General features: G+C 41.5%; 1 protein-coding gene across 8 annotated transcripts in view; it reads left to right on the top strand.

Moving 5' to 3' along the window:
- agtpbp1 (ATP/GTP binding carboxypeptidase 1) overlaps nt 1–26585 on the top strand; it is a 399257-nt gene that overhangs the window by 278298 nt on the left and 94374 nt on the right. For 4 of the 8 annotated variants that reach the window (XM_067983161.1, XM_067983160.1, XM_067983162.1 and 1 more), the window contains one exon: nt 13590–13675. The exons of 1 other annotated variant lie outside the window; for it this stretch is intronic. In XM_067983161.1, coding sequence (XP_067839262.1) covers nt 13590–13675 — 86 coding nt within the window. Of the gene's footprint in view, nt 1–7327; nt 8340–13589; nt 13676–26585 lie in introns of those variants that run through there. 3 more of the 8 variants (XM_067983166.1, XM_067983164.1, XM_067983163.1) reach the window with 2 other exon arrangements.

Genomic DNA, 26585 nt, shown 5'->3' with positions numbered 1-26585 from the left:
ACCCCGGCTAATTTTTTCCTCCTCCCTAGCACGGAGGCACTTAGGCCAATTGCAGGTTCCCAAGCCACTCTGGCAGAGATCTCCTAACCCTACAAAGGCCAAGTATCGAACTTGGAACCTCCCTGTCCAAATTACAGGACATTGCATTCAATGACTGAGCCATCAGGGCAGATTTGCATTTAATAGCTTTTTGATGCCATATTTTTTTAAACTGTGATAAAGAAAGAACTTGCATTTATACAGCGCCTCTCACGACCTCAGGACGTCCCAAAGCGCTTTACAGCCAATGATTGTACTTTTGAAGTGTAGTAGCAGTTTTAATACATAACAAATAACTATGTAAGCTCCAGAAGTTTTAACATATTGTGCAGATTTTTCTCTTATTGTATTGGGTATAAAGGATCACTTGGCCACAGCTGACAGAAGGACACGGGAGGTGTGAATTGCACATCTGTTAAGATGCTGACCTGATTTTCCAATCATTAATTTAATTTAATTTCAATAGAGGGTAAATCAAGAGCGCTCCATTACCTGACTTTTCCTCCATGAGCTATGCTCAGGCAATCCTTTATGCCCAAGTGCAATGAGAGAAAAACCTGCCACATTAGCTGTAAAAAAAATTGAAATAGACAGAGTGAAATTGGTCTTGGGCAGTAGCACAAACAGACGATAGCGAGTAAGAGCCCGTTCCACACCTCGCCCGATTCTCTCTTCCATTGACTTCACGGGGCGTAAAGCGGGCTGCTGATTCACTAGGGCCTGTTTTGCGCCACCGTCCCAAATCAATTTCAAATATGATTGTTTGTAAATAATCTCTGAATAAGTGTTTTAAGCAATAATCTGGAATAAATGTAAATTATAACCCTACAGATAAGAGAGGAAGTGTAACCAGTACATCTGTGATAAATGTGTGCAATAAGATAAATATTTTAAGTTTCCTTTCTCATAGCTAAAGGAGCTCTCGTAGAATTCAGTTAAAACACATTAAGTGCTGATGTGACTTGAAGAGCACTAAACATAATTCCATTATAAGGTAAGCATGGCTGTAAGAAGGCCCTTCTCCATGAGGGAATACTGTCCCCAGACTTAATGATCTTTAATTGTCGCTTCACTCTGCTATAGATACCAGTTAAGATGTGATGATTCCACCTTAAGAATGCATGTAATTAAATCTCCTAAATACTACAACCCTACTACTTAAAACATATGTTGTCTGCTGCCTTGCCAAGATTCGTTGACTGCTAGTCAAACTTTTTTTCTAGTGCAATCATATTCTCACAATATTGTTGTGCCTTAAGACAACTGGGGTTAAATTGGGTAACCCCCGAATCCGGGCGCAGGCATCGCAATGCGCAATCAACCCGCACCCGGTGGTTCCGATGCAGGCAGTACGAGACATTTGTGCTGCCTGGTCACTTACCTCATCGAAGCGCAGCATGGAGGCCTAGCTATGATGTTTGCACCAGGTTCGCACTTCTCACCAGCAGGGGAGCCCAAATATTGCATGATTTGCTCGCACCTCTTAAAGGCAGGCTGCACCTCTTATTTGCAAAAAAATAAGTTATGGGTCTGCACGGAGTCTGAACGGAGATCGGACATCGCACACGTAAAACACAGATGCAGGTCCCGACCCTATGTTTACAAACTGTTGAGTTTTGTTAAAACATTGAATAAAGGTTGCGTACTACTCCCTCCAATCTGCATGTCAGACCTCACTAATCTGCCAATCTGAGTTTGTACCAGGCCTGCGAGAGAGCATGCACCAAGGTTCTTTGCTGATGCATTAGAGGCCTTGGTGCATGAGGTGGACAGAAGGAGGGCATCCTATATCCGCAGGGGGTCAAGAGGCCCTCCAAACATATGCTCAAGAGGCAATAGGGGTCGCATTCAATGCCAGGCGCATAGCACCACAAACAAGGATGCAGTGTAGGAAGAAGTTCAATGCTTTGACACGAGTGGTCAAGGTGAGTGAGATCAACTGTCAAGTGGTGTCTCCTACCAACTGCACCACTAGCCGCATCCACTGCTCCACACACTACACCCACATACCAACAAACTCTTTCAATCAGTATTCAACTCTTGCAATCAGATGCTTCCTCCCACCCTCAAACATTACCACTGTTGCAAGCTGCACACCCACAACTCACAGGTCACACACACTGGCAGCTATTCAACCATGACAGGCACATCGTTCAGACACCCTGCAGGACACTCACTGACACAATTCTTGCTTTCTTGCAGGAGAAGGTGGCGCATAACAGGAGGCAGCAAGTGGCAGTGGCATTTAGCCCCTCCAGCCTGTTCCGCAATTCAATGAGATCATTCCTAACTCCATATACTCTCCTTAGCCCCATATCCCTTAATACCCTTAGTTCACAGAAATTTATCAATCTCAGATTTAGAATTCACAATTGAGCTAGTATCAACTGCCGTTTGCAGAAGAGCATTCCAAACTTCTACCACCCTTTGCATGTAGAAGCGTTTCCTAACTTCACTCCTGCAAGTCCTGGCTCTAAATGTTAGGCTATGTCCCCTAGTCCTAGTATTCAAGTATAGGAGACCACCAAAAACAGTTACAAATGCTTCAGCAGCCAAAAGCAATGATCCATCAACTAACCTGTAAATCCTGCATGGTGCCTTTAAATAGCGCTGGTGGGGAGGTCCTCCATGCCGTCTAAGACATATTCAGGTGTTCGTGGTTCAGACTGCATTGAGTGGAGCGTTAAGTTCCAAAATGGTGTCCATGCCTTTAAGTCAGTGTTGCACACTGATCTAATGCATATTCTCCTTTACTTTACATGCTGCCGGCGTTCATTATCTGCGCATGCGCGAAACCCTTTATCAAGATAGGCGTCCGGTGCACTTATGCTAGAAGCATGTGCATGCATTCCGGATGCCATTTTGGAACTTTGGGAGGCCGCGTAACGCCAACACAATTGGCACCACACTGCTCAATTTCTAGCCTAGCATCTCTGCAAATGTTTCAAGCCATTTTATTTGTATTATATGTAGTCATGAATTTTAATAAAATAAATTTTGTCCAAGTTGATAATGATGAACAGCTGGAGTGTTGTATTTTCACTTCTCTCAGTTACCGTGTTTCAACCTCCAGATGCCTATAACCTTAAATAAAAGGTTGGAATTTTAATGAATTTGGTTGCAGACTTTATCCTAAAAAAGACTTAATGCACAACTGCTTAATTCTGCAAATGCAATTTCCTTTTTTCTTTCCTAGCCCCTTTTATTTAGCGGTGGGACTGGGAGAAAAGAGGCTTTGGTATTTATTTTGTGTGGATTAAATTGTAGCTTCTCCTGCTGTCTGATAAACAGGATTTTCTATACGTCAGTCCAGCAAGAGTATCAGTTTCCTTCTTATATGTTTTTTTAAACATTTCTTTATGGAGTGCTTGGTATACTAGGATTCTGTAGTAGTCACTTAGATCCTTAACAATAATCCAGTTGTGTAATTTGTAATAGAACTAGTTCAGAGAAAAATACAAAGAGGTTTTCTTTTTAGAATTCCACGCTCTGTAATATATTTCATTGACATTCTGCTTAAGTATATTCAGTGAAAATATTTGATTATTTGCTCTGGTATTCCTTTGATTTTGGGTGGATTTTTATGACATGTATGTCTAAAAATGAGCAAAAGGAAAGTTTTGATTAGTCACAAAGCTACTAAGTAAACAGCTGTATCATGGTCATGTTGTGTCCAAATAAAGATTTCAAATAAAATTTTGTAAAAGAAAAGGTAAACATATAAAAGTCTATAATTATTTCAGTTGAATACTTCAGAACCAGGAGGAGACAAATTTAATTTACATCTTTAAATGTGCTTTCTAATGTAAACATTAACACGGCATATGCAGAAATCTTGAGAAGATTTTAAATTTAATATGAAACATGATAAAACATTATGCAGAAAATATGGTTTGAAAATTGTTCATAATTTAAAATGTATGGGCACTAGAGAGTAAAAATTAAATTTCAATCCCATCGGTAACCCTGAAGGGGTAATGAATCTGGAAAGGCTGCGGACAGAGCGGGAAGCCAATTGTGGTTGGACAATTCACACCTCCTCAGTTTCATCTTCAACTTTTTTGTGCTGCTTTTTTCATCAATCTTAGGCCTCCATTCAATGGAACTGAAATCTGATTCCCACTTTACGCATGTATCTCAATAGGACTTGCACCTGTGCCCACCTAGAGAGCAGGTCAAAGTTCAGGACTTCAGACAGCAGCCAGGAATCCACTTATATTCTGTGCAGCCAACATGAAATCATATTCTTCCACAATTTTTCACCGCAGTTAAGAGTGGACAAAAGATACAGGGAAAGGATAAATTATCTGACATGGGCATCATGATTCTGATTTTCGCTCGTTGAGGTAGGGTCCTAGTACTCATTTTTTAAAAATGCTCTGCTTTTCATGAGAGAGATGCAGCTCTCCTTATTGCAGTCCTAGGAATCTAACAAATTAATGGGAATCTGGTTTCATTTGATTAGTGAAAATCTGAGAAGTTGTAGACCTTAATGCGGACTTATGTTGAATTTTGAACTACTGTACTTGCCTAATGAAATATTAAAAAGCACTTAGTGCTGCCAAGCAATATCTTTAGCTGCTCCCTGGAGACACTTGTGAAACTAGGGGTGGAATGCTTGCTTGTTTTTTTGCATCTGTCCCAAGGAGCTCTGGGTGACTTGACAGGAGTCTTGTTTTCCAAACCTCTACGTTTTCACTAATGGCCGATAATCACTTTAGGTCCTTTTGAAGAAGTGTTTTAGCACTTTACTGGAGGAACCAATTAGAATGCCTCTGAATCATTACATGGTCCTGAATTACCTTGGTGCCATGGAGACACATGAAAGAAAATTGAGTTTTGTCAGTACGAGATAGTGGGAGCTAAAATTTGAAGTTGCCGTCTTTGTTGTGTATATCCTTGGCATTACTGCCAAGATTGTATTTGGCGATATGTAGTTGTACAGAGCATCACCCTGTCTAACAATAGATTGTGGAAATCAGACGCCATTTAAACAAAATTACACCTGAATTTCTGTGACTGTACAGGTGTCTAAGTGGAGTCACAAAGAGCTCTGCCTTTGGCCTAATTTTATTTTTTGACTATATTATGAAAAACAGAACAATTTCAAAAGGGCTTACTGTTAGTTTTTATTGTTTTATATAACAAAAGTGGCTGCTTTTTGTGCCACAGTAGAAAAGTGAGAGGCAGATGTTCAGATTTTGAGCTTTATTCTGAATTATTGAACCTCCAATCAAAAAGCTGCGAGGGTTTTAATTTTCCTCCTAAATTCTTCTGTCTCTCCTTTAGTCGCTCTGAGATGCACTCTTCTTATGGCTCAACTGGGAAAGCAACTAACTTTCAGGTTTTAGCCAATGCTGCTGTGTTAGGATGTGCAGAATGACGACTCTCTTGATTTTTCTTCCCTGCTTGTGGTGAATCACCTCACATCTGCTCAACACCCAGCAGCATGGCTGGGATCGGGAATTCCGTATCCCACTGCTCTGCGTTGTTGCACAGTGCACTCAACTGCACCACCCCAGTTTGGTATTGTGCTTATGTTACATAAATACTTCAACTTGGAAGTGGTTCTGCAACAGCTTTGACTCCTGATACTGTAGAATCCCACTCATTTATATTTGGGGCAGCTCCTGCAGATGTAAGCATCTGTACATGAAAAACGACACAGCTGAGCTCTAGAGCTCTACAGCTCTTCAGGTGGTTCCTGGCACCTCCAGAGATGGCAGCACCACCATCTCGTTTACTGCGCGCTACTGCAACAGAGGGGCTGCTGCCATCTGTGGCTGTATTTTAAGATAAATGCAGTATGTTTACAGATTTTTCAAGGGACTCATATTTCCTGTCTATTCCACAGTCTTTCTAAATAGCCCAGTAGATGAATATATCTTTCTTAAAAAAGAACCTCAAGAAATGCTGCTAAGAAGGGTTTATTTTATTTATGTAAAAGTCATTATGCGATTGCAGCAGTGAAGGCCCACAATCCGTAATGTGGAATGTCGTTTCTCGTCAGTCATAGTTTTTAGAAACTCCATTGTCTTGGACTTTGGCCCCAGAGTTTCCAACCAACCTGTAGCGGATTGTTCCTTGGAAACTTGCAGTGGTGCCATTACAATCATGTCTACTGCCGACACAAAAATAGTGTTAATGAAATCAACGGATGGAAAATTGCATAGCCTGCGCATCATTTTCCAATATGTGCTGGTAACAGGCAAGATTCCTCACCACCAGCATGTGCTCAGAAAATATAGGCGTTAGTCACCATTTCTGCCTTGTGGTCCCAGGTAAGCAATTTTTTCTTTGATGTATGGATTTTTGTAGCATTATTGTTAGAATCAGTTATATAGCTGAAATCCTATTCCGCTATAAATGATTTATCTTTTGCAACCTTATGAAATGTTATATTTAGCACATGTGAACATCGAACTTTTTTTTAAAAATGGATTGTATTATGTACTAACTATACTCATCTCCCAACAAATAATCCTATCGTGTATGACATTTTACTCTGGAGAGTGAGGCGAGTTTTATTTTCCAGTTCCACTAGGAATATGCTGTGACAAAGGCTCAGGTTTCTGCTTTAAAAAAATTATGAAGGTCACCATTTTGGATCATTGTATAATGCGCTATTTTCCGCATGGCTACACTTTTCTGATCGTTTTGGGGTATTGTATTATCAGAACTATTGGTTTTAATTTCCTATTGATCAAAACGTTCCTCAAATTATTTTTTTTTGTTAAAAGAGCCTTTTGTCTAACATGTAAACCACAATACCTCCAAAACAGTCCGGGTTATTTGTTTCACCATGCATCATTGTTGGAACAGAGATTCTTTCTGCTGTTCAATACCTAGGAATCTAAAACGTCCCAGTAAATTTTATAAAATATTTGCTGTGGCAAACAAATGGATAGAAATGAGGGCTAAAACATTTGGCCCCATGAAACGACTCTCCGGATTACTGCGTTCACCCAATTCCTCCTGTGTTAAGCATCGCTAACACAAGAATAAGGGGTTAATTAATTGGGTTGAATAGTGTCTTCGGCATTTTACTATGTAGTGCTTACTTTTTTAATGTGTTGATAAAGGTGTCTGTGTTGTTTGTTAAAGGATGCCTAGCTGTTATTCTAATTCCTTTTATTAAAAAAGTAAAGAATTTAGCATTTTAGTACTGAAGTAAAACAACTGCAAATAACTAAATCCTGCAAATATGTTAGTTTTTTTTGTGGGAGGGTGCAGGGTTTCTGACAAACTTTATTGAACTTTTATTTTAAACATTTTTTTCTACCTACAGTCCTACCACTCAGGTCCTTGAAGAGGATGAACCTCGCTGCCTTGAAGAGATTGATTATAGTGCTGAGAGCAGCGATGAGCAGGACATCGATCTAAATGAAACAGCAGACTTTGATGCCCAATTCTTTGACCCAAGTACACAAGAGGAGCAACTCTCTGATTCTGACGTCCCAAAGAGAGACTTCTTTCTTTAAGTTATAAATCACCAAAGAGGCTGGGGAGAAAGAGAGTACAAAATCCTATAACCAATAAAAGAAAACAAATCAGGGTTAAAGTAGTCTGCTCTGAGTAAGAGCTAGCTCACTCAGGCATATTGGCTAAATTAATAATAAATATACTGGAAAATTCAACTGTGTGTTATTTAATGTTGACTTCAAGTGCATTCATATAAGTCAGGAGATATTCCTCTGCTATTTTTATTTCCTCTGGATGCAGTTGCATGGCTAAAGATTTGTTTCCACTGGTTTTGTATGCAATTTTATTTTTCTTCTCTTCCCTTGACTGTGTTTGTCTGTTATGCACAGGTTGTTTTTAAGGTATGTACCAGTGATACTTTGAGTGCTCTTAATATATTGTGGAGAAGTTGGTAATGGCTTGTACAACAGTTTTCTGTTGAGACTTTAAATGATGTATGTATTTATTTCTCTACAAAAAACGTTTTTTTTAGTTTGTATCAGACATGATTCCAGGATTGCTTGACAGGAAATATGCTGGTTTAGCTACAGCGTTCAAATATTGAGAATGATATGGTTATTGTTACATAGAATTGATCTGTTTTGAACTGTATTCATCCTGCTGCTGAAAGAATATAAGTTGCACCTTGCTGTGGATTATATAAAAGGTAAAAGCTAGCTCTTACTGTATTTAAATAATATATAGTCAACATTACCATACAACGTTGATGTACAGCCTCTATATGTACAGTGAATTGTTGGCTTCCCACGGATAATGAAATGATGTAATTTTGATTTTCAGACTATGAATTAAAGGATTTGTATTGTGTAGTGAATGTGCATATATCTGTCAGTTTTATTTCTGTTTTTGACAAATACCATTAACATGATAATTAAAAGCTCTAAAGTTCTGTAATACACTATGATGTTTGGTCAATAGTGAACCCAGTACACATTGAAATGGGGCGCACAGATTTCAGAGTTAAACTACAGTTGAAAGTATCCACTCCAACCTGTACTATTAGTCTCCTGTACTTTTATCTCATCAGGCCTGTGGTTTAACATAACGCGCACATCTACAAAGAAAACAAAGATCCAGTAGCAAAAATCAAACAAAATCTTGCTCGAAAAAGTTTATTTCCTTTAAGGCCATTTATACATAGGAAAACCAAATTAACTAAAAGTTGCTTAGACAAGCCCCAACAATAAGGCACACAATAAAACCTCAAGTGTGCAAAACAGTGGTTAGAAAGAATTTTATCACAACTGTCTTTAATCAGCATCATTTTAAAATCAGGAAATATTTATGGTAGTTAATTGTTAGAACTTGGAATGTGCTTGGAACTATATAAAATGTGGTTAATAGAGAGCACCCTGCACACCACTTTACCAGTGCTCTGTGATGGCAAAACTATGTTGTTAAATTCCAGCAGTATGGCAAAACAGACTTGGGAGTCCCTAAACCTTGATGTTGTTAATAGGTGCCTAAGTTCTAAGCTGTTAGGTAAGTGAGGTTAGTCTCTATATCAGGCAAACAAACTCTACTTGTGTAAATTTCTCTAGCTTGTTTTGGATTTTTACACATCAAGAATCTGGCTGATCAAATATAAATGTTTCAGCAATCTCTGAAGTTAGTTATCTCTGTAATTTGTTTAATAATGAAAGAAAAAACATATATTGCACCTTTCATGACCTTAGGATGTCCCAAAGCGCTTCACAACCAATGAAGTACTTTTGACATGTAGTCACTGTTGTAATTTATGGAAATATGGCAGCCAATTTGCACAGTGCAAAGTCCCACAAACAGCAATGAGATAAATTACCAGATAATGGGGGAAAAATTGGATGGGGCCATTTTTGGGCGTAGGTAGCGTGATGTGCTATTACCCCACACCCAATGAGCCCTGCGTAGGCAGGATGCACGTTTCAGCCCACCGGAGGAGGACTTACCTGCAATCAACGTTCCATTCCAGGCCTTGTATGTGGAATCTATGCAATTAGCACTTTCCACCACCAGAGGGCGCTCAATCTCTTAAAGGGAGGATGTTTCTTAGAAATCTCTTAAAGGTAGTTGGTACCTGTTATTTGCTGAAAATAACAGTCTACTGTCTGAACAGAGATGCAGATCCCATCCCTATGTTTACACACTGATGAGTTATGTTAAAACATTGAATAGAGGTTGCACACCACATCCTCCAATCTGCACGCCAGACTTCACCAATCTGCCGATCTGAGTTGGTACCAGGCCTGCGAGAGTACATGCACCAAGGTTCTCAGCTAATGCACGAGAGACCTTGGTGCAAGAGGTGGACAGAAGGAGGGACATCCTATATCTGCAGAGGTGGGGTGGCAAGAGACCCTCCAGACATATATCCAAAAGGCAGTGGGAGGCAGCAGGGGATGAAGTCAATGCCAGGTGCACAGCATCATGAACATGGATGCAGTGCAGGAAGAAGTTCAGTTTTGACATGAGTGGTCAAGGTGAGTGAGGTCAATTGTCAAGTGGTGTCTCCTACCAACTGCACCATGCACTACACCTCCATCACCCACATACCAACAAACTCTTTCCATCAGTACTCAACTCTTCCAATCAGATGCTTCCTCTCGCCCTTACACATTACCACTATTTCAAGCCGCCCACCCACAACTCACAGGCCACACACACTGGCAGCTATTTAACCATGACAGGCATATCACCCAGACACATAGTGCTTTCTTGCAGGAGAAGGTGGCGCATATCAAGAGGCAGCAAGTGGCAGTGGCATTTAGCCCCTTGAGCCTGTTACGCCATTCAATGAGATCATGGCGGACCTGTGACCTAACTCCATATACCCGCCTTAGCCCCATATCCCTTAATACCCTTGGTTCACTGAAATCTATCAATCTCAGATTTAACTTTCACAAGTGAGCTAGCATCAACTGCCGTCCGCAGAAGAGCGTTCCAAATATCTCCCACCCTTTGCATGTAGAAGCATTTTCTAACTTCACTCCAGCATGTCCTGGCTCTAAATATTAGACTATGTCCCTGCGTCCTAGTATTCAAGTGTAGAAGACCTCCAAAAACAGTTTCAAATGTCTTCGCAGCCAGAAGTAATAATCCAGCCACTAACCTGTAAATCCTGCATGGTCCATTTAAAATAGCACCGGTCGGGGGCCCTCCAGGCACTCTAAGACATGTTCAGATGGTCAGGCTAAGACTGCGTTGAATTGAGCGTTAAGTCCCAAAATGGTGTCTATCACTTTAAATCAGCGTTGCACACTGATTGAAGCCATTTTCTCCCTACTTTACATGATTCCAGCGTTCGTTATCTGCGCCTGCGCAAACTCCTATACCAAGATGGCGTTTGGCGCACGTCAGGCTGGAAATGTGCGCATGCCAGACGTCATCTTGGATGTCAGAGAGGCCGTGTAGCGCGGAAACAAACGGGCGTTACACGGCCCAATTTAGCGCCCAATCTGTTTTTCGTGGTGTTGGTTGAGGAATAAATATTGACCAGGACACCAGGAGAACTCTCTGGCTCTTCTTCGAAATAGTGCCATGGGATCTTTTACGTCCACCTGAGAGCAGGTAAAATGTACATTAAAGCACAAACCGATAAGCTGGCCTTTCAATCGGACCTAGCATTAGTGAAATGAATGATTTATTAAATAGTTTTTGTGATATTTTTGAGAGGCTGTGCTGTGTCTTGAAATTTAATGACACACAAATTATATTCTTGCATTTTTATTTTGGCTGAAGGAATGACACTCAATCTAAATGCTTTACACCTCATATCAAAATAAACCAAGTAAATAGTTCAAACTCATACTGTGTACTTATTGATTCTGGTGTGCTTTAATAATGCATAGAAATTTACTTACAAAATTACTTTTTATTTGTGCAGTATCACCCTTTTTGTACATAATGTATTAATTCTACCCATCCTCACTTCATAAAACTTCAATGAAATATTGCCCAGTCATCTGGTTAACATCAACAGACATGATTGTGTACATCTTGCTTAATTTTACAGAGCTATGAAACAAGGCAAGCTTTGTCTGATGGACAGCAGTAAACAATTCATTTAAAGCAGACAGCTTCTGTTGCTCATCTTTCCAAATATTTTTAAAATGTGAATGCACCAATTTTCCAAACAATACCTTGCAGCAACAAGTACTGTGAAGGGTTTAAAATCTACACAAAACTGCTCTTATCTAGAAGACTATGGAGATCTGATAGGGTGAATTAAAATACTAATAATCTAAGGTATTGCTTTACAATTAAAAGGTAAATTGGCACTTTTTGTGTTTTTATTTTATTTATATATGTTTAATATGTTCTGCGAAGTGGAGTTAATTAAAAGCTCAAATTATGCCCCAATCATTTCTACAGAAACCTGCTATCGGTACGATAGCCATAATTTGTGTTCAAGTGTACAGTCCATACACACAATATTACTTTATGGAGTTTTTTTTTATTCGTTCATGGAATGTGGGCGTCGCTGGCAAGGCCAGCATTTATTGCCCATCCCTAATTGCCCTTGAGAAGGTGGTGGTGAGCCGCCTTCTTGAACCGCTGCAGTCCGTGTGGTGAAGGTTCTCCCACAGCATTGTTAGGTAGGGAGTTCCAAGATTTTGACCCAGTGATGATGAAGGAACAGCGATATATTTCCAAGTCGGGATGGTGTGTGACTTGGAGGAGAACGTGCAGGTGGTGTTGTTCCCATGTGCCTGCTGCCCTTGTCCTTCTAGGTGGTAGAGATCGTGGGTTTGGGAGTTGCTGTCAAAGAAGCCTTGGCGAGTTGCTGCAGTGCATCCTGTAGATGGTACACACTGCAGCCACTGTGCGCCGGTGGTGAAGGGAGTGAATGTTTAGGGTGCTGGATGGGGTGCCAATCAAGCAGGCTGCTTTGTCCTGGATAGTGTCGAGCTTCTTGAGTGTTGTTGGAGCTGCACTCATCCAGGCAAGTGGAGAGTATTCCATCACACTCCTGACTTGTGCCTTGTAGATGGTGGAAAGGATATGGGGAGTCAGGAGGTGAGTCACTCGTTGCAGAATACCCAGCCTCTGACCTGCTCTTGTAGCCACAGTATTTATGTGGCTGGTCCAGTTACGTTTCTGGTCAATCGTGATCCCCAGGATATTGATGGTGGGGGATTCGGTGATGGTAATGCTGTTGAATGTCAAAGGGAGGTGGTTAGTCATTGATGGCCGTTGCCTGGCACTTGTCTGGCACGAATGTTACTTGCCACTTATCAGCCCCAGCATGGATGTTGTCCAGGTCTTGCTGCATGCGGGCACGGACTGCTTTATTATCTGAGGGGTTGTGAATGGAACTGAACACTGTGCAATCATCAGTGAACATCCCCATTCTGACCTTACGATGGAGGGAAGATCATTGATTAAGCAGCTGAAGATGGTTGGCCCTAGGATACTGCCCTGAGGAACTCCTGCAGCAATGTCCTGGGGCTGAGATGATTGGCCTCCAATAACCACTACCATCTTCCTTTGTACTAGGTATGACTCCAGCCACTGGAGAGTTTTCCCCCTGATTCCCATTGACTTCAATTTTACTAGGGCTCCTTGGTGCCACACTCAGTCAAATGCTGCCTTGATGTCAAGGGCAGTCACTCTTACCTTACCTCTAGAACTCAGCTCTTTTGTCCATATTTGGACCAAGGCTGTAATGAGGTCTGGAGCCGAGTGGTCCTGGCGGAACCCAAACTGAGCGTTGGTGAGCAGGTTATTGGTGAGTAAGTGCCACTTGATAGCACTGTCGACGACACCTTCCATCACTTTGCTGATGGTTGAGAGTAGACTGATAGGGTGGTAATTGGCTGTATTGGATTTGTCCTGCTTTTTGTGGACATGACATACCTGGGCAGTTTTCCACATTGTCAGGTAGATGCCAGTGTTGTAGCTGTACTGGAACAGTTCGGCTAGATTAATAGTTCACATTCCCACCTTTGCAAATGCTATCTGTTAAAATGAGCAATTACCACCTCATTGTTCAGTATCCACTAGAGTTTAGACAGAGTAAGCGTCATATACTTATTGTTTTTTTGCTGTTCTATTGTAAATATTAAAGTATTTTTCATATTTAATTTTAGTAGTTCAGGATATCTTATGAACACTTCAATGCTGGAATACCGGACAAAAGATAGTGAATTGTCAGGAAGATTGTTGCTGTGTGAAGGTAAAAGAATTATGAATCATTTTGTCATGAGAAAGTAATTTAATGATTTTGAGATATATTTCAATATACATCATGATATTCCATCATGCGTTTAGGACATAAAACATTTTGAATGACTAATATGGCCACTTACGAGCACGTAAACCTTCCCCCAAGGAGATGTCCTGGCTAGAGCAATGGTAACATCTAAATATGTTTCTCTTCTAATCCATTTAATTACTTCTGTATGGATTTTATTGGCTCGCAGACTTCAATGTATAAATCATAATTTGAAAGTCCAAGCTTCACCTATAATAACTAATGCAGATAATTCTGGAAATGCGCAGCAGGTCAGAAGAAAGAAAGACAGGTAAATGTTTCACATGACAACTGTCATCAGAACTGGCCTCTGGATATTTGTGACATTGAGACTGCAGTGGTTTGTTCATTCTAGACGTTACTATTATTAGCATCTAACCATTTCTCAGATATTTAAAGATTGATGTCCTCTAAACTAAGCCTCAAATATGCCATTATATGGCATCTTTTTCTTTGGCTTTTACAAGTTGGGGTATTATCAGCATCGAATCTTTATTCCAGTAAAATACGTTGATGCATAAGTATTCTGGTTTTTAAAACATACATCATCAGAATGTTTAAGGTCCTCCCTTTCCCAAAATAAACATATATGAATTTCCATTTCTTCATTCTGTTCTCATTTTCCTTAGACTTTATAGTTTTGATTCTGAATTCATGAAGGCCACTTTACAACTAAACATTCATCCATCTATCTGAGTTCTGAATTTCTTTTGAGGACTTTGAAATGTGTTTGTTCTGTATCATGTAATTTCTACAGAACTGAGTCTTTAATGTTTACTAAAAAAGTTGAGCAAGGAAAGGAAATCAACTATTAAAATTTCATCATTTTTATTGTTCTCAGATCAAAAGTAAAATATGGTACTTGGTTTATTTTCCCTCCAGATAGTTCCCAGAGCTCTCATAAAGTTAAAAGTGTCTGATGTTTAATTTCTCTAAACTTTTATTTCTGAGACGCTAAAACTACACCATATCAGTAATTAGAAGATCAAAATAAATTCTTACATCAAATGTTTAAACTTTTTGCCCTCTCTTTAATATCTAAATTTCTTCAACTTTGAAACATCCATCATCATAGCTCTGCCTTAAAACACTAGAGAAAATCTATATGCCATGGGGTTTGGGAAAGAACTGAGACTATTTCACAGAATGTTCAGCTTCAAAAATAGGGGCTTTGGGAGATCTGGAATTGGTTAATCAGTGGCCAGACTGGTCAAACACTTCATTCAACTCACTCAAATCTACACTGCAGCACTGTCACAAACTGAAAGAACAGGAGGAAAGAACACAGGATCATTAGCAACCAAAAAGGAAAAGGCAGGCAGATTTATACTGGTGGGTTTGTTTGGACTGAGGACAGATTGATTGTGTTCTGATTTGGTTTGGCTGAGAAAATCGAAGGTTCATCCAAGAATATGTTTCCTGTGAACATATTTGAGTTAAATGAACTGAGTTGGATCTCAGCTGTTCAGACTGATCGCAACTGTTGCTGTGAGCTAGTTCTTATATCTTAAACCTCACAAGCAGCTCAGGAGTACGATACCATTTGAATTTATTTCCACACCATAGCTTCACAATACTTAGAGGAAATGGTATTAACAGAAAGAAATCCATCAACACCTCACACAATGATACGTTAAAAAGCTTTAGGTGAAATAAGCTTGTAATGTCCCGATGTTTGTAAGTTCATTGTAAGCATCTCCACTTAGTGTCACATCTTGTATATTTTCACTGCGGCCTGATGAAACTGATTTTGATTGCCAGGCAGTCAGGTTGTCAGTGCGGTAGAAAACGTATGCTATTGAGAGGAAAACTCAACCCTTTTCTTCTTCCAGATTGATCAATTATCACAACACAAGCTTTTGAAAAATAAAAGCAGCAAATGCTGGAAATGCACAGAAAGTTGATCAGCAATTGAAAGAGAAAGTTTCAAAGTTTTAAGTGGGACTCTTCCTAAGTGATGTTGAAGGCCACCCTGCCCCTAAACATTAACCGTTCTTTCTTTTAGATGCCAAACAACAACTTGTAATTTTATAGAAGAGTTAAAGATGAGCGAAGTCATGGTCAGAAAGATTTTGAGGAGACTTTTAGAGGCAAGGAGGGAAGTATTCAGACAAAGAGATTAGGGGAGGGGTGTTCCAGAAAGTAGGGCCAAGGTGACTGGAGGCTCTGCCAGCAATGGAAAAGTACTGGTGAGGAGGATGCACAGTGGGCCAGAGTGGAAAGATACAGGTGGGTATGTAAGGCTGAGGAAGGGAAGGTGCAGGGTGGGGTCTGAGGCCATGAAGAGGTTTGTAAACAAGGACAAGGATTTTGAATTCAGCGTGTTGGAGAACAGTGAGCCATTGGACATCAGCGAGGACAGGGGTGCTGGGTGAGGAGGATTTGTTGCGGAACAATATCTTGCCTTTAACATAGTAAAACATCCCAAGGCGCGTCACAGGAGCATTCTCAAACAAAACTTGACACCGAGCCACATAAGGAGATATTAGAACAGGCTTGGTCAACGAGGTAGGTTTTAAGGAGCATCTTAAAGGAGGAGAGGTTTAGGGAGAGAATTTCAGCGCTTAGGGCGTAGGCAGCTGAAGGCACAGGTGCCAATGGTGGAGTGATTAAAACTGGGGATGCACAAGAGGCCAGAATTAGAGGAGTGCAGAGATCTAAGAGGGGCTGGAGGAGGTTACAGACGTAGGGAGGGGCAAGGCCATGGAAGGATTTGAAAACAAGGATGAGAATTTTAAAATCGAGGTGTTGCCAGACCGGGAGCCAATGTAGGTCAGTGAGCACAGGGGTGATGGGTGAACAGGCAGCAGAGTTTTAGATGAGCTCAAGTTTACAAAAGGTGCAAGGTGAGAGGCTGGCCTGGAGAGCATTGGAATCATCGAATCTAGAGGTAACAAAGACGTAGATAGGGGTTTCAGCAGCAGATGAGCTGAGGCAGGGGCAGAGACGGGAGATGTTACGGAGGTGGAACAGGATGTGAGTAGCAGAATTTTGGAGTCTGTATAGCATGAAGCTCTAGAAGTTAATGAGGAAGGCATCAGAGAAGTCAGGGGAAAATTTCGATAAGGCCTATTATTGGGTGTAGGTAGCATGATCCGCTATTAACCCGTGCCCATTGGCCGCTGCGCAGGCAGGACGAGACTTTTGTGAGGCCTGAGGACTTACCTGCAAGCTGCGTTGGAAATCAGCGTTGACAGGAGGATTCAATGCAATTTGCACTTTCCACCAGCAGGGGGAGCCCCAATCTCTTAAAGGGAGGATGTCGCTTAAAATCTCTTAAAGGTAGCTGGTACCTGTTATTTGCTAAAAATAACAGTCTGCTATCTGTACAGAGATCAGACATCGTACACGTTAAACACAGATGCAGGTCCCATCCCTATGTTTACACACTGATGAGTTGCATTAAAACATTAAATAAAGGTTGCACACTACTAAATCCCACATCCTCCAATCTGCAGGCCAGACCTCACCAATCTGCCGATCTGAGTTTGTACCAGGCCTGCAAGAGTGCGAGCTTCAAAGTTCTCTGCTGATGCACTAGAGGCCTTGGTACATGAGGTGAACAGAAGGAGGGACATCCCATATCTGCAGAGGTGGGGGGGGTGGGGTGCAAGAGGCTGTCCAGACATATATCCAAAAGGCAGTGGGAGGCAGCGGGGGACGAAGGTGGACCTGTGACCTAACTCCATATACCCGCCTTAGCCCCTTATCCCTTAATACCCTTCGTTCACAGAAATCTATCAATCTCAGATTTAGAATTCACAATTGAGCTACCATTAACTGCCGTTTGCAGAACAGTGTTCTAAACTTCTCCCACCCTTTGCATGTAGCAGCGTTTCCTAACTTCAGTCCTGCACGTTCTGGCTCTAAATGTTAGGCTATGTCCCCGAGTCCTAGTATTCAAGTATAGGAGATCTCCAAAAACAGTTACAAATGTCTCGGCAGCCAGAAGCAATGATCTAGGCACTAACCTGTAAATCCTTCATGGTCCCTTTAAATGGCGCTGTTGGGGTGGGGGGGGGGGGGTCCTCCAGGCACTCTAAGACATGTTCAGATGGTCATGGTTAAATAGAGCATTAAGTGCCAAAATGGCGTCTATCACTTTAAATCAGTGTTGCACACTGATTGTATCCATTTTCTCCTTACTTTATATGCTTCCGGCGTTTGGTATTTGCGCATGTATTAATATCTGTACCAAGATGGCATCCGGCGCAAGTCACGGTGGAAACGTGCATGCGCAGCCAAGACGCCATCTTGGATATTCGAGAGGCCGCATAGCATCAAAACAATGGGTGCTACATGGCCCAATTTAGCGCCGTCAACTGTTGATGCAATGAAATATTTCATAAAAGTTTCAGTCGCGGTGAGGGTGAGGTAGATCCAGAGGCAGACAATGTTGCAGAGGTGGAAGAAAGTAGTTTTTGTGATAGGGTTTGATAATTTACCAGTTCAGCTCAGCACTGAAGAGGATTTTGAGCTTGTGCATCATCTGTTTCAGCCTAAGCGAGCAGATTAGGAGAGAATGGAGTCAGGGGCAAGAGTACAGAGTTTTTGGTGGAAGACGAATATGGTGGTTTTGTTTTTCCCAGTGTTCTGTTGGAGAAAATTCTGGTTTGTTTACAATGTGACGTCAGACAGATAGGAAGTCTGAAAAAGCAGAGATGTTCATAGTATCTAGGGTGGAGATGGTGTGGCGGAGCTAGGTATTGTTAGCATGGATATGGAAACTGCCTGTAAACAAGCAAAAGGAGGTGGCCAAGGATGGAACCTTGTGGTACTCCAGAGGTCACCATGCAGGATCGGGAGAAGTAATTGCTGTGTGCTGGTTACTTTGAGACCTGCTTGTATTTTAAGCATTTTGTATTCTTATTTCAGATTTTGAGCATTCATGGTTTTCCTTTTTATCTCTACAATCTTATGTCAAACGTTCTACATAATGTGCAGAATGCATTAAGAGACATTTATCTTGTGACATTGAATTTCTTCACATCTAATAGGGCTTCAATCTTTCACCTTACTGCAATATGTTCTGATGTCATCCTAGCCAAAGTCCTGAAATATTTAAGTGCCCTCCAACATCAGGCAGCAATAGATCACGAAAATTCTTGGAATAGCTTTCTTTGGCCTGAGGCATTCCCTTGATGCATTTGGCCCCTGATTTTACTAAATAACTATTAGTCTATTGTTAGATATATTAAACTGAACATGTGATTGTTTTAGATTGTTCTTTTCAATGATTTATGACCAGATGTATTTCTATCAGAATTAGAGTACTGCAGGAAACGATTTTGAACTACAACTACTAATTTCAGTATAAGCGAATGACTCTCTGGCTTTCCATAGACTTCAAATTTAGACTTGTGGAACAGCTATTCTAAGACAGGTTGCTAATTACCATCATATTAAAGTGGGGAATTTCCATGGGGGCTTTCCAGGGTGTCCGCGGCTCTTCTGCTGAAGTTACGGTGCACGATCGGGAGAATGATCACAGGAGTTCATCCGCTAAGAAATTATCTTGAATTATTAGCAAAATATCTCAATAAATAAGCGGCAATAACTCCCTTTCCAGCTCAGCGGCAACTGTAATACCAGTGAACCATATAGAGCAGGAAGGTTCTAGCTTTGTTCTGTGACCTGTGACGATTTAGCTGATCTCAGCCAGGGTGGCAGTATTGGAACTTAATTGGCTTCATCATCCCTGGTCTAGGAAGGAGAAACTTGAGTGAGGTTCCAGCTCCTGATTGCTATCAAGCAAACCATGCTGGTCAATGCTTGTGTGTGGACATTGGGTGAGGTCAGGATCAGGTCGGGCTGTGATGGCCTCCCTGGGCAGCAACTCATTAGATAAACTCACGGGTAGATTTTCATCATGCCGCCCGGGTGTAAAACTGGCGTTGCGGATCGGCCGCCCATTATAGAAACTGCCCGATTATTATTTCCATTGATTTCACTGGGGCAGGGAGGTTGGGGGGCTCTTACATGTCACCTTAAGAGATTTTAGGGTGGAACCATGTGACTTGCCCTTCTTGCAGAGTACAACAGTGCCACAGGCAGCCGACTTCTGCCTGCACCGTCAGCCATCTCATACCTGCTGGTGTTACTTGAGAATATTTTACTCATTTGAACTACATATTTTTGCTCGCCTGTCTGAGCCCATTCCAATGCACTTTTAAACATTGTCTTACTGTACTGATTTTACCCAGAGTTTCAAGTTTTGCACTATATGCCAAAAAAAATCTTTCGCTGTTGCCCACAATCATCTCCCACTGGATTCTTCTACTCAATCTTTTTAAATTTTGTGAACATTCTCAGAAGAACATAAAACCACAAAAGGTTGCAGTATATATCATTCTTATTCAAGCTGAAATAAGAGACAGGAAAGTCAAAATCAAAATTAGTGAAACAAAAGTAGGAGCACTTGGCTTCCTGCTGTTCATTTCTTTGAGCATTCTAGGGTTTATCCGATCTGTCCCAGCTGCCTTGTAGACAGGGCTATAGTTTCCACCATTCAGTCATATTGTCAAAAAGTAGTCAAAAATACAAAACAATATTCCTGACTTTAGACACACCTTTTTTTCTAAAATAAGCGAACGGAGGAAAATATAATAATTAATTCTTTGAGGTTTCCCATAACATGCTTAATATCACTTATGTTGTAGATCCTACACCAAAATGACAGGACCCACAATTTCTCTACAGCCTTCATTTATGAAGACTGATGCAAAGAATCCTTTAGCCATTTCCTGCTCCTTATTAATATCTAGGTAATTAATCACTTAAAGGACCCATCTGGTATTTTTTTTCTTGTCCGTTTTCTCTGCTAATTTTCTCCTTTCCTTAAGGTGTTATCTTCTTGCTGTGGTTCTAACTGCCCTCCAGTACCTCACCCAAATGGCTATTATATTTGTGAGAGCCTTGACATTAAGTACCAGGGAGAAGCAAGGCCAGAAATCCCAGCCAAACCTGATCAGCCAATGTACACATAGGTGCACTTCCAGTAAATAAGTGAGGTGAAGTGAGCACTATTAATGAAACACGCACACCTCTGAAAAACCTACCATCAGAAACAGCTGATCTTTAGGTGAGGTTGTAAGAGTTAAAAAAGTTACAGACAGCTAGGCGACTCAACAGGATTGATATACATATCCAACTTCCAGCAACGCTGCTCCCCCACTTCCAGTTGGGGTTTGCCTCAGGAATCCATGATGCTGCAGATCTCAACTTGGAGGTGGGGCAGGGGAGCAGCATTGCTGGGTGCATGAGGCATGTGTCATCTGGTATGTTCCTGTTGAGAAATCTGACAGTGGTGATTTTTGTAAATTCTCACCACCCCCATCAGCAGATCAGCTGTTTCTGTGGATGGGTTTTTCCAAAGATGAGGCTTTTCCTCCACAGTGCTCACCTTACCTGTCCGTGGGAGAGATCAGTTACTATCAGTCACACTCCCTGATACTACCACTCCCTTCTCTCCCTCATACTGTCGCTTCTTACTCTCCATTAAGTTCCTGATCCTTACTCTCCCTGATGCACCTGCTTCCCATTCTCTGGAATTCTGCCACTCCTTGCTCTCTCCAATGCTGTCACTCCTCATTCACCAAACAATGTATTCGATCTCAGGCTGAGGCTAGAGACAGGCTGAGAGGAGGCTGCAAGTAGTGGGTGGGTCTTGTGGCCAGTACTGGGAGTGCAAAGCTAGGTCATGGAAGTGAAGAGGAGCTATAATTCCACCCTTGCATGGGACTAAGGGTATGCTCCTGCTAGCTTGATTTTGCTAATAATGTTATTATTTACCTGTTTTCTTCCACTGTGTGGGCTTCTCAGCAACATCACTGACAAAACGTATTCAGTTGAATTAATGTTAAATGGAGATAACTGGACATTTGTTAGCGTCTTTCATTCACACCTTGTGCAGAGCTGTCAACATTTGTGAAATATAAAGAATTATATTTGCACTTGATAGGGGTGAGACACATTGCAAACCCATTAAACAAATGGAGTAATATTTAGTTGTCAAAATCATATACATCAAAATTAGTTACACTACTAAAAAAAATGAATGACTTTCGTCAACATTTTGTGTAGAACCTTTACTAACATGACAAAATGAATGGAAACGATGGACTGATCATACTTGTTTTTGAGTCTGGTATTGTTAACTTCCTTCTTAAGTAATTCTGGGCCACATTTTACTCTCTTCACTAATTTTAATGAAAAGATAGATAAGAGTTAAAGGTGCAGTGTTGATAGAAAGCACTAACAGACTATTCATTCCGTACTTCACTCTGCTTTGAGTATTTTTTTTATTCGTTCATGGGATGTGGGCATCGCTGGCGAGGCCGGCATTCATTGCCCATCCCTAATTGCCCTTGAGAAGGTGGTGGTGAGCCGCCTTCTTGAACCGCTGCAGTCCGTGTGGTGAAGGTTCTCCCACAGTGCTGTTAGGAAGGGAGTTCAAGGATTTTGACCCAGTGACGATGAAGGAACGGCGATATATTTCCAAGTCGGGATGATGTGTGACTTGGAGGGGAACGTGTAGGTGGTGTTGTTCCCATGTGCCTGCTGCTATCCCTCCTGGAATGTAGTAATGAATATTAGTGAAACATTCTGGAAGAGGCCAATTTGGGCTTGTTAAGGAGTTCTTGTGCAGTTTCACAGCAGCACAGTTAAATTGAGAAGTGAGTATTTGACTCCTTTTTAGACCTGGTATTAGTGAGTTTAAAGAACAGAAAAATTTTGAACCATCACCACGTCAATTAAACCCGCACAAACTCCCGAAATGAAATGTAGTTCATGTGGGGACCTTGGCTGTCACGGCCCTCATCTGATCAGGTACCTCACTGAACACGTGTTTGGTGATGCACCCCTCTCCTGAGACCTTCTCTCACATGTTCCTTAACCTCAAACGTATTTCTGAGGTCAGCATCATGGTTTTTGAGAAGATACCACTCTGGAAACATGTCTGCAAATAGTTCAACAGGGCACAGAACACTTGGGAACCATGGTAATTGTGATGGAGGAAGTGCAGCACAGGAAGAGGAGGCTCTCTTTGAGCAGAGTTCATGTGTGACTTTAGTACATAGAGTAACAAGGGAATCATGCTACAGTTTGCTGACAGATTATATATATATACTTCAATATATATTTGAAAAGAAAAAATTTGCGTGGCTAAGGGGATTGAGCAGGGTAATGGGATTAATTGGATATCTCTTTCCAAGAGCTGACACAGGCACGATGGGCTGAATGGCCTCCTTCTGTGTTGTATGATTCTATGATTCTATTATATGTGATGCAGTAGCACGAGGAGCAGAAGCAGAAGCAGAGTGCCCACAGCATTTGCCTGCCTTCTGGCTTCCCTGTGTCCGACACCCTCTGATATCTGCCTCCCAACACTTCCTCCTCATACGAAGGGAAGATACATGAGTTTGTGGAAGCACTATCTTTGCTCAAGCTTTCTCTGTCTTCTCTTTAAACAAAAAGTTAGACAGTATTAAATCCCCCCTGGTTGCCATGAGATGAACTCCTACCCAGTTGTCAGCAAGCATAATGAAGATGCTAATAGGTGCATGAAACAGCTAATTGCATATCATGTGAGGCTTTCAGTGGAGTTCATTCATGTAAGGGCTATGAGTGAATAAACATTTGCAGGTGAAGGTTGGGGTGTGAAGGGTCCCAGTGTACCTCCTGAACATTGAGAATATGTTATTGAAACTCTTCAATACAGTGAGGGGAAGGTCATTATATCTATTGCAGATGATGTGGAGATGCCGGTGATGGACTGGGGTGGACAAATGTAAGGAGTCGCACAACACCAGGTTATAGTCCAACAGCTTTATTTGAAATCACAAGCTTTCGGAGCTTTGCTCCTTTGTCACGTGAGTGAAGGGTTACATAAAGGCACAGCATATATAGTCAGAGAACAATGCCTGGTGATTACAGATAATCTTTCTAACTGCCCTTTATCACACCCCGACAGAGAGATAGTCACAGCAATCAAAGGAGTGAATGGTGTTCAGACAGGTTAGTCAGGGAAACATTACATCCAAGAATACTGAGGTGGGGTCACAAGGGGTCAAATCAGAAAGACAGAGAGAGAGAGAGAGAGACCAGAAAGACAGAGAGAGAGAGAATGACCAGTTGTATTAAAAACAGATAAAAGTTATCTGTTTTCCCTGACTAACCTGTCTGAACACCATTCACACCTTTGATTGCTGTGACTGTCTCTCTGCTGAGGTGTGATAAAGGGCAGTTAAAAAGATTATCTGTAATCATCAGGCATTGTTCTCTGACTATATATGCTGTGCCTTTATGAAACCCTTCACTCACCTGACGAAGGAGCAAAGCTCCGAAAGCTTGTGATTTCAAATAAAGCTGTTGGACTATAACCTGGTGTTGTGCGACTCCTTACATTTATCTATTGCAGCACTGAGTTGCTGTGCACTTACCACCATGGCCACTACCCTCCATTGTACCTGAGCAGCTCCTTTCCATGGATGCCTCAACTCATTTCCCACTGAGGTCTTCCCCTTCCCCTTATTTAGGCCACAAGCGCTTTGACAAAGAGTCGGATCATTTGAAGATTCTGAGCCCCTACAGCTGACCTCTTAGACATGTTCTTTATTGGAAATAATTGCAATCAATTTCCCATTCAGAGCCCTGGCCCTTTAAGCTGCTGCAGGGATTTTAATCTTGAGGATATGATAAGGCATTATATATATATAAATAAATGTGAATTCTTTTTTCTTTCTATTTAAAGGTAATTGTTTTTAGAACAAAGTAACTGAATACAGATTTGGACAGTAGGTAAAGCAAATGTTTAAAAATAAATCATCAGTTATATGATTTGCTTTCTGTGATTTCAATCTGATGGCAAAAGAAAATGTTTAAATGGTAATTTTGAAGAATGACTGCTTTTTTCTGCAACTGATGATCTGCTGATGAAATTGCAGGAACACACGGCTTTGAAACATACAATTTCATCAGCAGCTGTTAATCACGGTGACGAACAGGCATTTTCCTATTTTTTGTTAAAAGCGGAATTTGAAAACTCATCTTAATGGTAAATGGAATTTGGTGACTATTAGACTATTAGAAAAAAAATTTGTACCAGTCAAATGAACTACTGTCAAAGTCTTAGCAGAGTTACAGATTCAGCTCATGAACTCCACTTTTTCCATTCCCTAATCCAAAACTTGGTTTTGAATTCCTTCACCAACATTTCACACAGCAGCTTCAAGTTTTCAGAACTGCTCCAGTTATGCTAAAAGCCCTTGAGATACCATGGCAACGGTAGTCATGATGGATGGTAACCATGCTGCTTTACATGAGAGTGTTACTGTCAGAATGCCAGTGAAAACAAAGGCCTGTGAAAGCAATAGTATGTGAGCAAGGGCCTTTTTTACCCTAAATTCTGTCATTCATTTTCCTTCTAAATCAGAATTAATCAATTCCAAGTGTAAACCTGTCAAAATGTATATTTCTTTAAAGCCCGAGCTTACTCTTACTCATTTCTATGGGAGGTGTTTTCCTGTTGGTAATATTCTCTGACTTTGCTGTCTCCCACCTCCCCTGTCTCAATCCTCTTCATTGCAAATGCTAATCTGTTGCTGTTGTTTAACTGGTACAAATATAATATTCTAGAAGAGTCGTAAGGCTGATATGTGGTGTCAGAGAGTTAAGTTACAAGGAAAGACAGGAGAAACTCTTTAGCCTTGAAAAGAAGTGACTAAGAGGAGATTTCAGACAAGTGTACTAGATATTGAATGATGTATACAAGGTCAATCCACAGCACTACTTCAAGGTAAGCCAAACATTAGAACAAGCGGGTATCGCCTAAAACTGGTGAAAGGACATTTTAAGACAGAAAGTGGGAAGAATTTCTTCATACAAAAATTGATCAACACTTGGAATGGTTTTCCAGGTGGAGTAGTGGAGGTGAAAACCTTGGATTCATTCAAGATACAGTCGCATGTTGTGATGGAGGGACTATAAGGGGTCAATCTTAACCCTACCCACTTGGGCGCAGTTAAAAGCGACCAGGTTACTTATCCACTCGCAACTCAACCAGGAACTTCGATATTAAACTGCAGGGTTCTGCAGGCGGATGAATTGCCCACCTAAAGCAGATGGGATCTTCATCAATTTATGCAAATTGGGGTTCCATTACGTCAATAGGACCCTAATGGCATTGTAACCACGGCTTTCCCACAGTGGCTGAAGCAGGTCGGTAGCTGATGGGATGGATGAAGTGGCCCTCCAGGTAAGTGAAGAAATTTCCTTTGTGAGGCCAGGAGAAGCATGGGTGCTTCTCTGGGCTCCACAAGGAAAGTCGTGGCCCCCCCAGCCCCAGACTCCCTGCTTCCCTTCTGCGAGATCCTCCGGAAGCCTCCTTCCCAGCCACCTAACCTGGAAGCCAGCAGGCATCCAGGAACTGCCCGGTTTTCCCCTGCCGGCAGCCACTCTGCACCCTCTTCCTACCCATTCCAGGTGGAAAGTGGACTAAATGGGATTAAAATGGCTGAGGCCTCCTGCTACCGCTGGTGGTGGGCGGTCTCCAGGCCATGCGATTTTCTGCCCACTCTGGGGTGGGAAGTTGGCTGGCGGGATTCAAATGAGACCCCGGATTGAAAATAACCTGAGCCTCATTTCCATAACAGCGGGTGAATTTCTAACTCGCACTGCTACCCACCCGCCCAAAACACGGCTGGAGTTAAAATCAGGGCCAGCAACTGCCGTTTTTGTTGGAGCCCACCATCCACGGAGCATCAGCAAAGAAAATCAAGATCCTTGGCCAGACTGGTATCCCTGCAACCGGGCGGCCAGGTACCATTCCAAA

The sequence above is a fragment of the Heptranchias perlo genome, chromosome 4 (genome assembly GCF_035084215.1).
Source record: "Heptranchias perlo isolate sHepPer1 chromosome 4, sHepPer1.hap1, whole genome shotgun sequence".
In the NCBI taxonomy this organism is placed as follows: domain Eukaryota; kingdom Metazoa; phylum Chordata; class Chondrichthyes; order Hexanchiformes; family Hexanchidae; genus Heptranchias; species Heptranchias perlo.
Note: the sequence above shows the minus strand (reverse complement) of the source record. Positions and strands in the feature narration are given on the sequence as shown.